This window comes from Numida meleagris, chromosome 6, assembly GCF_002078875.1.
Source record: "Numida meleagris isolate 19003 breed g44 Domestic line chromosome 6, NumMel1.0, whole genome shotgun sequence".
In the NCBI taxonomy this organism is placed as follows: Eukaryota; Metazoa; Chordata; class Aves; order Galliformes; family Numididae; genus Numida; species Numida meleagris.
Window position 1 is genome coordinate 3,617,640 of NC_034414.1, and position 17,649 is coordinate 3,635,288.

The window sequence follows — 17,649 nt, forward strand, 5'->3', positions numbered from 1 at the left end:
GCTCCAGAGAGTGCGTGGGCACTGTGCAGCAGTGCAGCGTGCTGTGTGCTGTACTGTTGATAGCATACCACACATCTCATGGATGCTGAGGCCTTCAAGTGTTTCCCAGCACTGTGGGATGTGCCAGGACCCAGGCCAGAAGCAGTCTTGTGGAGTTGTCAAACCCACCGCATTCCTCAGGTTCTGCAGTCCATCAGTGGGGTCTCCCACAGAGCCTGGTTAAAGTCAATATCCTGTGAACAACAGACTTTTGTTAGCAGTAAGTGGTTTACTTTGCTGCAGTGTTCTTGGGAAAAAAACATGCTTAAAACTGAATTTTTTTGCACCAAGTGAGGCAATCTTTATTGCCCCAAACTACCCGGTTACTTCAGTGACTATTTTGTTTGGGTAGTAGTAGTTATTTACTTTGCAAAATGTCTTTTCACTGAAGCGTTCGGTTGGAAGGAACACTGTAAAATGGATAAACTAAAATAAATGTGGCAGAAGACAGTTAAATATATTTTACAGAGGAAATTTGAACTCTCCAGCTGGCCTGTCAGAGCAGAGCAGAACAAATCTGCCCAAAGCGCTATTAGGAAAAAGTAAGCACTTTTTTTTTCAAATGGTCATCTCCTTTACTTATTCCGCACTTTAAAACCATATGCACTGACCGTTCTTAGTCTGCTTCTCTTTTTTGGCATAGTTTGCATCGTATGCGTCCAACCTGCTAGTTATATGCTTTTGTTGCACTCTTTTTTTGTTGCTGTTTTAATTAAAAATATGAATAATAATAATAAAAGTTTTGTTACATATATACATTAACTATATTATCTATGTTATATGTGGCCCGAGACAATTCCTCCTCACTCAGTGTGACAAGCTGGAAGGTTGGACACCCATGGCTTACATATTGCAGTTATGGCTTTTTGACCCATAACGGAATCTTTCATCTCCTTGTTCAAGATGGCATCAAACTGTGGGAAGAATTTTTAGTCTTCGTTTCCAGGAAGCACTTAATTCTATTGGCAATTAATTGTTATTCCAAAAATATATTTAAAAAAAAATCAGTACACTGGCATCCTCTGGCACTGCCTTTTTATTACAGTCTTAAATCTTCTTGAGAGGCTCTGCCTATCATGAGTTATTCAGTAGTATTTAAGATGTTGAAACAGACCAATGTGAGAAAAGGAGCTGATGGATTTCCCTGTCACCTCACCAGGCCCCTGCAGCGCCCTTGTTGCTGCAGTCCAAGAGAAGCCTGAAGAGCTTCATCCTGCAGAGCTGCTACTAGGGACCACTGAGAGACTGATTTCAGACACCTTGGTCTGCTTTGGGGCCATCAGCGCTTGTGATGTAGCACTGCAGAGCGACCGTGTGTGATCAGCACTTTCGAGGGCTTGGTTCCCAGTGGCACCAATAGAGCTACTTCGTTACATTTAGGAAAAAGATGCTACCCTTGTCTTTTTTTTCCCATTCATTCTTCCTCATTTTTCTTCTATCTTTTTTCCCCTTTGGCATTATAGATATTGGCTGCAAATGTGGAGGCTGAGGAAGACAGCTCTGATTTAAAGGGTGTAACTATGGGTGGGTTGCTGTGTGAAATAAGGAGGGAAATGGTAGAAACTAGAGGCTTGCTTTCCCTTGCGCAGATCATCTGCCCGATGGCTTTTTGATCCAAATTAGAGCTGCACTGCCCCCCGGTGTCCTCCGAAGGTCGCGTGTGGGAAGGAGAAGGATTCGCCCAAGAAACATTTTCACAGTGCGGAGGAAGTGACTAGTTTTGCACAGGGAATACTAGCAATAAGTACTCAAGGCTTCCTGTGCCTGGCCCATTAGGAGGAGAGATATAAAGTGGGCATGGTGGTGATGGGCAGGCCATGCTCTCTGTTTCACCTGCACCACACAGAAAATGAGAAGAATCAAACCTGACTGTTTGGAGTGCTAGCTCCAAGTCTTGCTTTCCAATTTTGAATTCATTGCCTAAACAGTTTGGAAGGTTTTCAAGATGCTCTGCTTTTATGGGCAGCAAATTCAGGCTGCTGAAGTGAAGTGATGTGTAAAGACTTCAAATATCCAGACAACTCTGTACAATTCAGCAGATTCAGACATTTCCAAAAAGCAGTAAAAACAAAAGTTCAGGCTGAAACCTCTGAAACACAATGTCCAATGCAAAGGCAGGTGCCCACACAGCATCCATGCCACCTTCACCAGAGCTGATAGGCCACGGGGTTTGGCCAAAGCAGTAGCATTCACAGAGTCAGGTGTGGCTGCATTAAGTGGCCCCGAGGCTAGTTGTTTCACTATTCTAGCTCTGGGCAGAGCTGTGTGAGGCTGTGAAATACTGCTGGCAGTGAGTCGCTGGGCTGTGGTACCTGCCTGTGCTGGCAGCCCCTTCCCCTGTCCTGCCCTCTGCTCTCTATGTGCATGGCAGCTCCAGCTGCCTGCTGGGCGAGGAGTCAAACAGTATCTGAGATAGAACGGGAAGATCTATAGCAATATACAGAAAATTGTTGCTTGTTATCTAGTGCCCTCTGCTGCTGTATACAAATCAGGGGTTCACTGGAGGGTCACACCCATTCTCCTTTAAGCAGCTCAAGCTGCGTATTCAGCAGCGCTCTCCTCCCTCCTCCAGTATATTTTGGTAACATCTCCTCCACATGAGAAGGGTTTCCTATAAGGCAAGCACAGAGGTTTGTATGTAGCAAAACAGAAATAAGTAAGAAGTGAAAGCAGGAAACTGGGGATTGAACACATAACTTTAGTAAGGGGCAAACAGGACAGGCTGATGGGATGAGGGGCACTGGTCTGGGATAAAATAGCCAAGTTAATAGCTAGTAGTAGCTAGCAGTTTTAAAACCACTGAGACTCAGTTTTAGCTTTATTGAACTACTCTACATCCAGATGAATCTGCTTGGGAATTGCATTTGGTGCTGGGTCAGTGTAATTATGCCCTGGGTCTGGGTCCAGACTTGGTCTTCAGCTTCTCTGAGTGTTACATTGTTCAGTTTTGGGCTTTTAAAGTTCAGAAGGCAGAACTTTGGCACACAAATAGTGTGGCCATTAAAACAACCAAGTAGTGTCTACCCCAAACCGTGATTAAGAAACAAAAATATCTGGTCAATTAATAGGAAAACTGCAAAGCTGCAGTATCCTCTGTGCTCTGAATATTGCCAAATGAACCAGGGGCTGGACAGCTTGAGCAAAGCAGGAAGACTCCTTCCTGCCTACGTAACTTGGAAAACAGCTGCTCAGCATCTGCCTTGGCTTCCAGATGTATGACTTGGCTACCAGTCAGATTTCCAGAAAACAAGTAGGATGATCTGAATTTGTACCGGTGTGAGCATCATTGAACGCCAACGGTCGGTTTGTGGTGCAGGGGAGTCCTAGCAGCAAGTGATGTAAGAACTGGGGAACTGCTCTAATTAGTGACAGTTTGTAACAATTCACAGAGATTATTCCTCTGCAGAAGAACTCTCGAGTAACAGCAATCTCAGCCTGGCATGAGAAAATGTTTACGTTAGTAAGTAGTTAGGGGTAGATCAATAAACAGAAGTGAGATGCAAAAGGTCTTACATCTGTGCCACACTAAGTTATCCACCAGCTAAGAGTCAGTCTGGTCTGGTCCCTGGATTCACTGTCTGCGCCATATTCGTGGTCTGAAGCTGTCTGAAGAAGCTGTAGTTGGTTCAGAGCCTAATTTCTTCTGTTGTAATGCATTTACTGTGCTCCTGGATTGGAGACTCTTGTTTAGCTGCTTCTTTGTGTCCACCAAATGATCTGCAGATCCAAACAACATAGTTAAGTGGGGATCACAGGGAATTCACTTCAAAACCATAATAATGCTTTCCAGTATTGTGGAATGGAACAAAATGCTTCTGTAGATGGCAGCTGCTACAATCTTGACATAGAGTTATGGCTACAATCCAGCATTTTGGTTAAAAAAACCCCAACAACAGTATTTGCAGAGCTGTAACTTCTGTTTTTCCTAATAAATTTATACATTTATTATTTTTTTCCCATAGAAAACATTGCCTTTAAAGCAAAACAGTAAAGATCTTTTAGGTCATGTATTTTGATCAATAATTGAACAACAAACTCTCCCTGGTGTGTTAGTCTTTGTAGTTTGTTCTTAAGAACACAAAACTGAAAAAAAACTTCAACACTTCAGTCTCATTTTTTCCTCTGGCAAACAGAAGAGGGTTATTTATGCACAATAGCCGAAAGAAAGTGGGGAAAAAAAGTAACACACTATTTTATTTGTCTTGTCAAAACCTTGCATGTTTTGTTAAAAATATCTGAGATTTAAAATGTCAACCTTTCTGAAAATAAGTAGGTGTATTTTCTGATAGTATGTTCCAAACTTTTGATGGATATTTTTGACAGCATAAATGGTTGTCCAAACGAAAATATATTGGAAAAAGAGTTTGGGATAAGCCTATGAAAGACCTGAGTTTATGTGAAAGCCTTTTAAAATAGATACTATACAGACCACTTTGGAGCAATTTGAAGGTTGTTCTCTGAGCAAATGTGTTCACATTAATTGTGCCTAGCTAGGGAGAAGCACTTTTGGTAGTTACTAATTTGAAACATTGCCTTTGAAACATTACTTTCCTAATCCATTTCAGAGCTGGTATTTTGTTTCATGGCTGATGATGTGGAAAAAACTGTTTTGTTTCAGTAGATATCCCAGAGGAATTTATCAGCCAAAATAACTTTTCATTTTCTAGTTAATACAAAATTTGGGTATGTTAAAGCCTTGCACAGAGAGCATAAAACATGTGCTTAGTCCAATTTGTTTTTTTAATCAAATCTTTCAGGTCAAGCAAGAAGATGACTAACCTTTTACTAGTTTTCTTGCACTGAAGAGTAAAGTTGGCACAGTCACACATAGAATTGTAGAATCAGGTTGGCTTGGGTTGGAAGTGACCTTAAAGCCCCCCCAGGCCCAACCCTTGCAGTGGGTTGGTGGCCTCCAGCAGATCAGGCTGCCCAGGGCCCCATCCAGCCTGGCCTTGGGCACCGCCAGGGATGGGGCATCCACAATCTGAGCAGCCTGTTTCAGTGCCCAACCACCCTCTGAGTAAAGAATTTCCACCTAACATCTAAGATAATTTTCTCCTGTTTTAGTTTTAAACCATTTCCCTTGCCCTATCATTATCAGACTCTGTAAAAAGTCAGTCTCCCTCCTGCTTATCAGCTCTCTTTAAGTACTGGAAGGCTGCAGTGAGATCCCCTCTGGAGCCTTCTTTACTCCAGGCTCCAGCTTCCTCAGCATTTCTTCAAAGGGCAGGTGCTCCAGCTCCCTGAGTATCCTTGCAGCTTTCCTCTGGACCCACTGAGGTGTCATTGCTGGGATGTTATCTTGCAATGGTTCCTCTTTTCTTGTTGATATAGGGAGCATGTCCTACAGAAACAACAGAAATGTGCAGAGGATAAACCAAATGTGCTAAGCAAAGTCCCCAGGCCTCGAAACTCAGAATCAACTTCCAGGAGCTTCATATGCTCAGTGTGTCCCTCCCAGCAGAGCCTATCTGCCTTGGCCTGGTGATCTACACCATGGTCAGTGGGCCATCATTATGTTACCAGCTGTCATGATCAGTATTTCTGGGGTGAAGGCAGGCAAATAGGCACAAGCAAGGATGGGTAAATCCAAGAGAAAGTGTGTTTGTGATGCGGCTCCCCTTGTGCCTCACACATCCATGACCCAAAATGCAAACAAAGGATTGTCAGAGTGTATCGGGCCTGCCCAAGCATTCTGTCTGACTTGGACATGAACAGTGCATCGTTCAGTGGTGCAGTGTTCAGCTTTGTTACCATGTTATATATTGTAAATCAAAAAAGCTTAGTTCCCTCTCTCACTCCTTATTCCATCAGCCCACAGACTAAGCAAGAATTTGCTCTATTGCTGTAAAAGAAAAAGGAAGGCTCAGAAGCTCTCTTATTCTTAAGTAAGTTTCAAATGAATGGCCAAGAAAGTGGAGGAGCAAGGAAATCTGTTGATCAGCACCACAAAGCATAGGTTTGATCAAATTCAAACTGCAAAACTTTGACAAAACTTCGTAAATGTTCAGTTAAAGGCCACATTAAAACAACAGACCTTTTTTTTTTTTTGGCTTTGCTTACCAGCTACAATGTCCCATATTAGAGCAGGAGGGTCAGAAGGAGAGGAGAAAATCCATCTGAAATTTAGCAGCTTAAAAAAAAAAAAAACCCAAACGTTTATAATCAGCTTGGGAGCTCAGTGGATTTGTGAAATTGTTTGGGATTAACAGGCTATTGATTGCTAATAAAACAATATTTAGCTTTGTCTGATGAACAGCAATGGAAAAAGGTGTGGGCACCTTGTCAAACAAGACCCATTGAGGACGGATGATGGGTTAAGTGTGGGGGTCTGAGTGGCAGCGTGGGTGCCCGTTCTTCAAGGAGAACTTGTCAGTTGTTAGTGAGGCTGGTGAAAGGAAGGACGCCAGCGCCTGATGGCTGGGGTAGTATTGATGCAAGTTAGCTGACTAATCAGATTGAAAAAGTCCCATGGTATTTATGTCACTTTAATTTTCATCAAACAATTGGAGACGACAGCACTCTATTAAGGAGAGGTTGATCCAGAACTAAAGCTAAATAAATTAGGGTCTCAGTTTAATCAAATTATCCCTCTACTGGCCTTGGATTAGCCGAGGGAGACAGCGTCAGTCTAGGCACTTCTGATTGGCTGATTTATTTTTTTTTAAAAGAAGCTGATGCGAAGAATGGGAGATTTAACACACATAGCTACTACTCATAATACCTCAAACAAGCACCTTTTTTTTTTAAAAAAAAGTGGAAATTAATATTTATCAGAAGAACTTGCAGTTTTACTGAAGGATATTTCCATTTTCTTGTTAGTTTTTTCAGCGAAATGAACTGAAAATGAGTAAAAATCTGTCAAAAGACAAGATAATCTGGGAAGAAGCTGGCACAAAAATCTAAGTACTAGATTAATGCTACTTAATATCTTTGCTTAGCAGCAGATTCCTTAGTTTCCCTGCTTTATTTTTATTTTTTAGATCTTTTGATAGCACCTTCACATTGTGCTGCTGTTTACTTTCATTATTTGTGCAGGTTTAAGTAATTCTCCCGACTTTGTTTAGAGAAGCCTTTGGGGTATCTAGATTGTCTGAGAAAATACTTCTCCCAGACTTTTTGGTATCTTCTGCAAGGTGTTTTCAAAGTTTTTCAAGGTGTGAAACCTCAAACTCCTGAAATGTTCCCCAGCAGTGTATTGTCAAAACACTGTAGAAGTCATTGTCATTTTTCCAGATATGGAAACACAGCTAAAACAGTACATTAATTGCTGCAAATAACTAACTGAATTCAGCTCAATTAGGTATGAAACTTACTTATAAAAAAATGCAGTGTGATCTATACTCTCTTACATTTTTGTTGAAAAAGCAAAAATGATTTTGCAAGAAAAGCAGTGTCAGTGGGTCTAATCCTATGCTTGATTCTACTTTCTGATTTTTTTCCACTTTCTCTGACATTTAAGCGTCTCATGTTCATCAAGATTGCTGCTGGGGTAGCCACAAATTAGGGAGAGTGGAGCTGGAGAAAGAAATAATTGTGTTTTTGTTGCACCCACCAAAACAGAAAGAATGGTCTGAGCTGTAATCTAACACACATTAAAGGCAAATCACTTGCACAGTATATGTAGAAGACACGAGAAATACAACTGTATTATATTGCTCCCTATTATTTATATATCTTATATAACCTACAAAATTTCACACTCTTCCTCTACTTGCTTCTCAGGTGAGCTTTTAAAGATAGCAAGCTGTGGAAATCTAGGCGCTAGGCTGTAGGTTCTCTTAATGTCAATGAAAATGTGTACCAATGCTCTTTTAATTTATTATTTCTATTGTTTTATTTCCTTCTTCAACACTGTAGATTTGCCCCTAGATGCAGCAACTCTGCAGTGGAGGAACACTGCCCTTTGCCCCTTCTGCAAGCACAGGATGACTGGTTTTCTGCCAAGTTAGAAAGATGAGTCAGTGTACCAAGTGGTCAGAGGAATGGATGCAGAGGAATGGAGATGGCAGGGCTCCCTGCCTGGTAGCAAAATAATGTGTTGGATCATCTTACCTAACCATGCCTTGAGACAGTATTCAAATGTAAGGATAAAAGCTGTCACCTAAGTTCCAGAGGGACTGTGTGATGGACAGGAAGAGATGCCCTGTATTGACTTTGATTCTCCGACAGGTTGAGAAATGCTGCTTGACTGTAAAAGCAGAGAAAACAGAGAAAGAAAGGAAAGTGATTGGTGAAAATTATCTGTGCAACATACTGAGTCCCACACTTGGTAACATAACCCAGCCATAATTCCAGGGTGAGCCTGAAAAGCAAGCCAGCAGCCACCTGCCCAGACGAAAAACTGGTAACAGCAGTGTTTTTTTGTACCCCATGCTTTGCTTTGGCAGCCCCTTTCCAGCCCCACTCTGGCTGCAGATACAGGCTTGCTTTCTCTGTAAAACGTAATCCTATCCCCACCCTACCGTCAGCATGAGCCCTACACAGAGTCCTCTGGGTATCTGCCCAGATGAAAAATACCTCACAGCCCAGTTCTCTTAGTTCAGAATTAAGGGGAAACATAGTCATCATTATGAAATTTCTAAAAACCAATTGAGCATGTAAATCCAGATTCATGATCCCTCTTTCAATACTAGTGGCTTTCTCTGAGGATAAAGAATAGTTTTTTATAACTATTCACCATATCACATCTTGCTTCCCACTGTATGCTAACTGGCACTAATTTTTTTTTGTTTTATGCTTCATTTGAATCTTTCTTTGCTCTTAATTAACAGAGTCTAAACTCACCCTTCAGCTGAGAGGTAATAAAGGTGCAAGGAAGTCACTGGCATTAATGATGCTTTACTTGCAGCGATGCCCCTCTGCAAAACATGAGATTTCTGTACCTCTTTCTGTTGCATCGATTGCTGCTCCTGCACCTGTGCATTACATTGCTGTGATGTTGGGCAGTGACAGTGTTGTAAGAACCTCCTTGTTGCTAGACATCATAAAGTCATATTGGAAAAGCCTGTATCTGCTTATAGATCAAAGACTGCTTGTTCCAAAGAGTTTGCATCACTAATAGAAAGTCCAACAAACTGGGATGGGAAGACTGAATTTAAAATAGTAACTGTCATTGTACGTGTGATTTTGGGAGTATCATTCTTAGCATGTACATGTAGCAGGATGGGTTTAGTATCAAAGGAGGGTAGGATAACTTTTCAGATGTTTGGGCCTTTCCAGATAGGCAGTGCCTTTGAACAATTCTTTTCAGTCTTGAGCTTCTGTGTAATTGTCTGTTCTGCTCGGGACCTTGAGTGGTTAAAACTGAAAAATGTAACTGCTATATAAACTCAGACCTATGCAACGGACTAAGAAGCAATTAGGTTTACTAGCATTTTTTTAAAAACATTTTCTCTCTCTTATTTTTCCCAGTGTAATTTACATAAGGTAAAGTGATAGCAGGCTAACAATAGTTTGCTCCATAATGCTTCGCTTGCTTTCTATTAACATACTTTCTGTGCTTCTGAATAATGACAAGCATGGTGGTGACACAGGTAGAGAACAAACTTACATGGCCTACAAGCAATATGAGGACACTGTATTTGGTGTGTGAACACCCTCGGACAGCCTCCCCAGTGTTGTCTTTCTCGAGCTGAAAAAAAGGTTTGAAATGCAGTCCAAAAAAATTGTAAATATTTGAAGTTTCTTCCCCTTGGCCCGGATTATGGAATAGTAATCCATTACATTGTAAATCTTCCTGTACCATGCAAATCCCTTTATAAGGATTAGGAGATGGTAACAAAGATGATCATATTCCAAAAGGTTCTGGTGTAAACTGTGTACTTCAGCTGCAGGACTTCATACAGTCTTCACCCAACGAGTTACAGACATTGTTCTGGATGAACAGGTGCTTTACGTTTATTGAGAATCTTATTTCAAGCAATTTAAAAAAAAAAAAAAGATTCAGTTCCAAGGCTGGGCAGCACATTCAGTCTGTTGCTTTCTGAGTGGGCTCAACAATAGCTGAGGGTGTGCAATGGAGCAAAGACTATGCAATCAGTGACCCCTCGCCCCTTCAGTGGGGGAGAATTTCAGGAAAACACAAAGAAGCTGCTGTTCCTTCCTTGCTGCTATCAGCCAGGGACTGCTTGCACAACAGTGGCCGTTGGATCTATTTCTGTGATTAGCTGCTTGAGTAAGAGGAGAGGAAAAGTGTGTTTTATCACGCTGAGTCACTTCAGTTTCTTCCCTAGGATCAGACCCTATCTGGGAGCAGAGGTAGCAGCATCTGGCTTGCCTAGGTTTCTTCTGCACACTGGGGGCATGCAGTGTTTATTAACAGCATTTTGCACTGCTTTCTAGGCAAGGAGTAGTCGTGAATCACTTTGTAAGGAAAACAAATTCTATGAGGAGTATTGCTTTACACGGAGAAGCAGCATTTGCAGAATCAGTGCCGTATATTGCCCTGTCTACAAGAAGTAATGCTGAAAGGATACAGAATTTAAAAACAAAACAGGATTTGTGAAGGAGACTGATTTAATAGCTCTGGGAACGACTTTCCCTTTTAAAATCTGTCATTCTGGTCATATCCGAAATCAGTTTCTGTGTTTGGATTTTCTCATGTCCCTTTGGGTTTGCTGGTAACTGCAAAATGGTGGTAGCTCCAATCGGTTTAGTTAGTGCAGCATTCAGAAGTCTTGTTAGCTTTAAACGGTAGGCAGAACAGAAATTCCATTATTTTTGGAAATATTTCTACTAGTGCTAATGTGGATTGGTACACTTGAAGCTGCTGGAGGACACAAAGCCTTCACCTCAGCAAAGAGGACAAACCCCAGCCCCGAGCTCCTCCAGTCCCTCAGCCACCACAGGTTGACTTTATTTTATTTTTTTGTATTTAACTTTCGTTAAACTACTTTTCTGCATTTGACCGTGGGCAGTAGTCCTGAAAACCTCTTCCTAAACTTGATTTAAAAGCCAGCTAGGAGATGCGGTTCCCATTATTTCAGTCTCCCCACACGCGGACGCTGCTCGCACAGCCCCTCGCCCCCCCGCCCGCTGCTCGCTGCAGGCGCTTCCCGGCTCGCGCCGCAAGATGGCGGCCGGCCGCCCTCCCACCGCGGCGCAGAGGCGCGCAGCGGTCCCGCCGCGCTCTCACGTTTGAAAAATAACGGCCGGCCGCGCTATAGCTTCCCGCTCCCGGAGGGCGCCGCCAGGAGGCGCGCTGCCCCGCCCGGCTCCGCTCTCTGTTCCGCTGACGCGCTGGGCGGGGCGTGGAGCCGGCCCGGAAGCGGTGCACGTGGGGCGCGGCGCGGGGATGGGCTCGCGCGCGGAGGGGGCGGCTTGCGCGGGTGGGTACTCGGCGCGCGCCTCTTCACACCCCCCTCCCCCCCCACACACACACATTGTGAGTAAAGGTCACTGCTCCGTGCCTACAGGGCCCGCGCGGGAGGACGAGATGGCTGAGCTGTCCGACAGCGAGGAGGCCTGGGAGGAGGAGGAGGAGCAGGGAGCAGGCGAGGGGCTGCATGCCCTCTGCCTTTTCTGCGACAGGTGAGTGGCTCTCAGGGCTGAGCTTCTCCTCAGGGAAAGGGCGGGCGTGGGGCAGCGCTGCCTGCTGATGCCGCTGCACACGCCGGCTGTTGGAGGGGGAGAGGCGTTGCGTGCAGCAGGGGACTTCCGACCCTCCCTCCCTGTGTCCCTGCCCTTCTGCTGTGCTATCCCCTTGTGTAAGAACGCAGCGTTTTAAGCGCAGTACAGCTCCAAGGTAGTAGCACTTCAGTGCTGTGTACTCGGTAACTCTCTGCTTGCAGGTGGCTCAGCAGCCCTGAAGATGTGTTCTCCCACTGTACCACAGAGCATCAGTTTAATGTTCGTGATGTGGTCAGAAAGCACGGTAAGTCCTTCTCGCTTCTCTATGATACCTGTGTATCAGCATCTTGTTTAAAACAAATGGTGAAGATCGACTTAATACTAACAGATTTCATGTTGGGTGAGAGGATTCCAAGATAAAGAGGAGCTTTCCAGCTGAGTGCTTAAGTGATACGTTCATGCTGGTTGTTACCTGCATGTTTTATCTACTGAGAGAGCTCCTACCAACCTCACTTTTGTTAGTAGCTCTCTGCTGTCTCATTTTGAGTCTCCACTGTCTGCTTCATCTCCCTAGGTGCTGCCTGCTGGAATAAGAGTGTATGGCTGTAAATAGTGTTGAGCTATTCACCTGTCTTGCACGGGGCTATGTGATGTTTGGGCTTATCATAGGAAAGCCCTCTAGTGCTCGTTTCGTTCTTTCGAAGACTGACTTTTTAAGGTTGACTTTTGCTTAAGACTCCTGTGTATTTGGGCCAAGGTGATGACTGAAGGAAGCAATGTAGATGAGGATGCATGTGAAGCTAGGGGATGGTGTTTTACAAGAGTTAAAGTGCTGAACTGCTGAGCCTCAAAGTCGTGTCCTACTGCTAGTAGAGGAAAACTAGACAACGGAAGAGAGGGAAGGAGGATCGGAGTTGTGCTACTTTGAGTGTGCGTGTTAAAAATGGAAGGAGAGATGAGGGGATGGGAACTCCATGAAGTGGTTAGAAATCTGCATGTAAAATTCTAACATCCGTTCTGCTTTCAGTCTAAAACCCAATAGAAGATATTTTGGCTTTATATGGTATCCTCTGTTGTTGAGAAAAGTCCATAATTATAGTAAGTTGATCTTTTTTAGCTAGGTGGCAGTTTTAAATCACTATAAGTGTGTGTTCTTGATAAGTTGGGACAATTTACCTTTTTTTTTTTCTTTTTTTTCTTTCTTTTTTTTTTTTTTTAAGCAGAAAGCTCAAAATTTTAACAAAGGAGCACAGCACTCTACAATATCAGCAGGGTGGCCTGGTACGAGGCAAATACAGCTGTTCTGATGTACAGCTGCTTGCTAAATGAAGGAAATACTTGCTAGTGAGACGAGTTTGCATGTTTTCTGTTCTTGACATGTGGTAAAAGTATTTGTGCCAAAGATGAGAATTTCATGGTTTGGTCCTAGAAAAAGCAGAATTGTAGATGGCAAATCTAAGATAGGAAATCTGTACTAGTTCATGATTTACACTGTAAAGGGAAGCTGGCCAATTGAACAAGTAATTACTAATCATACCACTGTAAAATGTGGATTTTCAGTAACACAAGCTGTCTGGTTGGTTGTTTTTTTTTTTCTTTCCAGGACTTGATTTTTACGGATACATTAAACTAATAAACTTTGTCAGGCTGAAGGTAAGTGTACTATGTAATACTTCTGTAGCTGATGTCTGAAGAATGGGAAATCAAGATACTGTGCTTTCAACGTTCCTTTTAAAAATAACTGTATGGAATCCAGGATGATATTTCTAGAAATAAGATTCCATAGCCACTGCTTTGTTTACTTAGGTGTGAGCATTTTAACTGTGAAGTTGTTTTAATTTTAAGTGTGTTTATTTAACGACTTCCGTTGTTTCTATGAGTTAAATTTCGTACTTGCAAAAAGCTCATGCTATGTTCTCTTGTGCTATTGTGTTACTTCGTCTTGGCCTCTGACTTAGATGTCTGGCTCAGGCACAGGGGTCACTCTCAGTGACGGAAGTTTCTTGGTGATGAAGTGTGGTACAAAAAAGGCTCTCCTGTGAATGTGAGCCAGGCAGGACTCTGCTGCAGTGCTTGGAAGCTTAGGTCCCAGAATGTAGAATTAAGCTCTGCAAAAATAACAAGAAAGGCTGATGGGAACCTATGGTTTTAAGTTAGGCTTGGCTAGTTTTTGAGTTTATGGTGATTTGAACATAGATTCTTTGGTTGTTCCATGGATGTTTAGGTTTATAACAAAGAACATCTTGCACAGTTAAGCAAGTTTTTTTTTTTTTAACTGAATTTTCAAACCTTAAATAGCAATCCAAGGTTTTAAGTAAAGGCATAACTAGCTATACAGAGTAAATCATATGAATGAAAAAAACTGGTCCAGAATCTGACCTCTCCTTTTCCTAAATGTATTAATTGGCCTCATGCAAGTGAATGTAGCGTTTCTGAAATTGGTCCCTAAAGCACTGCACATGTAGAAGGACTTTGCACTATTAGGATCTTGGCTTCATAGTTAACCCCTGTTGTAAGCTGTGAGCCTGACACAGATGAGCACCTGAGTAAACTTGATTCCTGGTAGCAGTGCAATCCTAAAGATATCTTTCAGTATCTGTCAGTCTGCTGTGCTGCTTGTACTGGATTCCATGATCCTGTAGCTGCCTGGGTTTTGCCACCCAGACTAGCTTCTAGATGTATCTTTATGCTATTCTCTGGTCACCATGGCTGTAGTGTCAGTATGCTATTCTGGACACTTGTTGTCAGAGCCAGGATGGAAGACAGAAGTTAATTTCTTTACTGTTCTGCCTACTTGTGCTTTAGAGCAGTATCTTTCTCAGCCCCTGCTATAAAACTGCTTTGGTAATGCCACGTTTATTTTAATGAGCGGAGGAAAAGACCTTTGTCTTATTTTCTTAAGTGGACTTGAAGGGTTAGTGTTTTCAAAGGAACTTAGCTTACGTGCTGTTCTCCTTTCTTCTAGAAACCTATGCCAGCATATTTGAATTCACTCAGCAGCCCACTGCCTTGGGATGGAGAGGAATATCTGAAACCGGAGCTAGAAGATGATCTCCTGCTTCAGTTTGGTAAGTAATTGTATTTCAGTGTGACTGTACTGTGTCATGGAGTAAATGTGATATTCGCAGAGTTTGCATCGTATGAAGTGACCATTGCTGTGCTGAAATTAACTTGAGTACACTTAGGAAAGTCCACGTAATAGTTTGTTAGGATGTTAGATCACTCTGATATTTCTACCACACATTGTCTGTTAGTTTCTAATGGCTGGGATTTCTGTAGCATTGTTTATTATCTGCATTCACTTACCTTAAATATGTTTGTAGTTGAGATGCTGTGTGTAGTAATTAAGCAGATCAAAGTATTCCACCGAAATTTCAGTGAAACTTCCATGAGGTTTTTAAATCTTCTAAACATAGATACTTAAAACTAAATGATTTGAATAAAAAATCTACAGTAGAAGAAAGGAGTGATCAATTTATCGTGTTGAAAACATCTTCATCTTTTATGTAGATTGTCTTTGGACAAAGGAAGTGTAAGATAAAAGTTGTGCTTTTCAGTGGTTTTTACAATCTGTTTGCTAGAAATCTTGTGGGAATTCAGTCTGACTTTTGAACTTAGTTTTGCAGCCTATGATCCTCCTACTCTCTTCTTACTTGGCACTTCATTGATTGTACATCTTTCTTTTACCTAACTATAAGATATTTAAATTCTCCAGGAATTTTCCCTCTCCGTAACAAGTCTTGCTGCTTAATAGCACAGATTCAATGTCCTCTGGCATGCATTTAGTTCACATTTCACTGGATATGCTCCTGCCCAATGTGTGCTCTTTACCCAAGTTACAGACTTAAGAGGTGTGTGGTTCTTTCAACTGCCTTTGCAATTGCTAAGAGTTATGGATTATGCGATGAGCTTCTCCAAATTGTATTTTAAGTATCTGTACTTGAGGAACAAATAGTTGGCCTGCTATCATTAAATAAAAGAAACATAGGTATGTTTTTATTTTGTTAATGAGGTCTTCTTCCTGATAAGTTGGCAATTGCTTCTTACTACATCCTGAAATGTAGTAGCATTGTTTTCTTAACTGCTGACAGCTATTAAAAGAAATCTCAGTTCAGGATTTATTTGTTTTCCTAACTTTGAGTTCGCTTTTAGGATCTTGCTTTTACTGAGTTTCTGCAGTTAGTTCTGTCAAATTCAGTGATTTTTCTTGAAGAAGATATCTACTTATACAGATTGTCCAAAGACAGAAATAGCAATTGTATGGGAACTGCTGAGTTGGGGCCTGAACCACTGATTGAGCACCTGGAGGAAAGACCTAGTCAGCCCTGGGAGCACAGGTGAAGGCAATTCACTGTGTGACTGGAAGGGCAGGAGCTCTTAGGCCTCATTTAAGGGCTGACTGCCCCTGAGGAAGGATCTTGGTCTGGAGATCCCTCCTTGGTGACCTTTTTCCTGTGAACCCAGGATCTTGTGATATGGGTGAGTGATCCACTTCCCTTCCCTTGTAGCACCTTGCTGTTGTGCTGGTTCTTCCACCTTTTTTGTAATGCGTTTTCCATCGTGTTTTTCTTTCCGATCTCTACAGCAATACTGGTAACATTATGTTTATAAGGAGGATTTTGTTTTTTCCCCTCACTTTGTTTTTCTCTCGTTGTCCGTTTCAACAGATACAGAAGATCTCTGTGAACCCACAAACATCTTGTGTTCTAATGGCTTAAATGATACCACAGTGCTCCTTACACAATTAAAACATGCGGAGCACAGAGCAAGACTTGCAGAAGCAGCCTTGGCTCGAGCACAAGATGATCTTCAGAAAATGAAGTAAGTGCCTGAGCTGAGCCTTTTTCATCTGGTGTGTTTTAGACAAGATAAAACATTCGCTTCTAAGACCAACAGAAATTGAAAGATGTAGAATATAACAATGGAATAAAACTCATATATTGTGTTGGGAATATGGGTTAAACTTTTCTCTTGTTGATGATCAGTAAAATTCTAAAAACTGCATAAATGACAAGGGCAAAGTATGCTTAGGAAAGCTGGACAAACACACCGCTTAGAAATGTGTCCTTTGCTTCAGACCACTCTGTTTTTTCAAACGCTTTTCCACTAGCCCTTTAAATCTGAATTTAAGTACTGAAGACGTACACAGTGGAGAAGAGGGAGGTATTATCAGCTTAAATACAAGACTTAAAGTATCTTGAGAGAGATTTTTGTTCCCGTTTGTTTTTTTCCCCGTCCATTTTTTTTTTAAGAGGAATCCAGTTCCTTCAATAGCTGTATGTGATACTTACAAATCTTGAGGACTTCAGAATGCAGGTTAATGATGCACATGTGTAAAAACAGGAATTTAAGTTTCTTTTGAGATCATCCAAGACTAAGTGCTATATGGAAATGCCATTTCTAGGTAACTACTGTGATCAGGCACTGAAAAACTGAATTGACCAAACTTAATTCATACACTTCTTCAAATCCCAACAACTGTGACAGAATTGGCTGTTTTATTTTAAACTGGATTTAATTTTTGCAAGTAGTGCTTGACAGCATGCAGCACTTTTCTGATACATTTATATTTATGTTATGCATTAATTCATAAAACATGAGAATGAGAGAAATCTGTGACTGTACTTGGCAAACTTGTTTGTTTTGATTGTATGTTTTCTTGCTTTACTCTTGTTCCCTTCTTTTACATTTAAAAGAGAAGAATTTCAGGTCTTCAATTGCAATTTCCTTTCAGCTCTGTAAGCTTCATTCAGCCTTACATATTCCTTTTTTAGGTTTGTTCCTCAGACTGTCTGTTGATATAAGAGGAACCCTTTAACTGCCATTTTTCAGTGCAGGTTTTTTAATTCAGAAGGGATCAACTAGCAGCAAAAATAGCCAGGTGTAGATGTGATGAAGCAGCCTGCTTTGAAATTATAGACAGGTGAACCAGTTACACTGTAGTAGCCTATGTGCTGTAATTCATATTGATGTTGAAACTTCTGGAATAAAAAAGCTAGGTACAGGAGCTTTCTCATACATAACTTATCAGCCAAGACT

At 41.8% G+C, this 17,649-nt stretch overlaps 1 protein-coding gene and 2 long non-coding RNA genes across 4 annotated transcripts in view; 1 reads left to right on the plus strand and 2 right to left on the minus strand.

Moving 5' to 3' along the window:
• Positions 831–5,024, minus strand: LOC110401998. The gene is made up of 3 exons (XR_002440741.1): positions 4,819–5,024; positions 3,312–3,756; positions 831–2,650 (listed from the first exon to the last, which is right to left on the minus strand). It is a non-coding gene; the product is annotated as an uncharacterized LOC110401998 (long non-coding RNA).
• LOC110401307 lies at positions 5,063–11,203 on the minus strand. The gene is made up of 3 exons (XR_002440325.1): positions 8,827–11,203; positions 8,095–8,230; positions 5,063–5,383 (listed from the first exon to the last, which is right to left on the minus strand). It is a non-coding gene; the product is annotated as an uncharacterized LOC110401307 (long non-coding RNA).
• PRMT3 (protein arginine methyltransferase 3) overlaps positions 11,261–17,649 on the plus strand; it is a 57,306-nt gene continuing 50,917 nt past the window's right edge. For both annotated transcript variants that reach the window (XR_002440324.1, XM_021402259.1), the window contains exons 1-6: positions 11,261–11,369; positions 11,457–11,571; positions 11,832–11,914; positions 13,214–13,263; positions 14,576–14,678; positions 16,278–16,431. Coding sequence is in view for 1 of the 2 variants with exons in the window: in XM_021402259.1 (XP_021257934.1) it covers positions 11,336–11,369; positions 11,457–11,571; positions 11,832–11,914; positions 13,214–13,263; positions 14,576–14,678; positions 16,278–16,431 (539 nt within the window). In the remaining variant the exon portion in view is untranslated. The remainder of the gene's footprint in view (positions 11,370–11,456; positions 11,572–11,831; positions 11,915–13,213; positions 13,264–14,575; positions 14,679–16,277; positions 16,432–17,649) is intronic.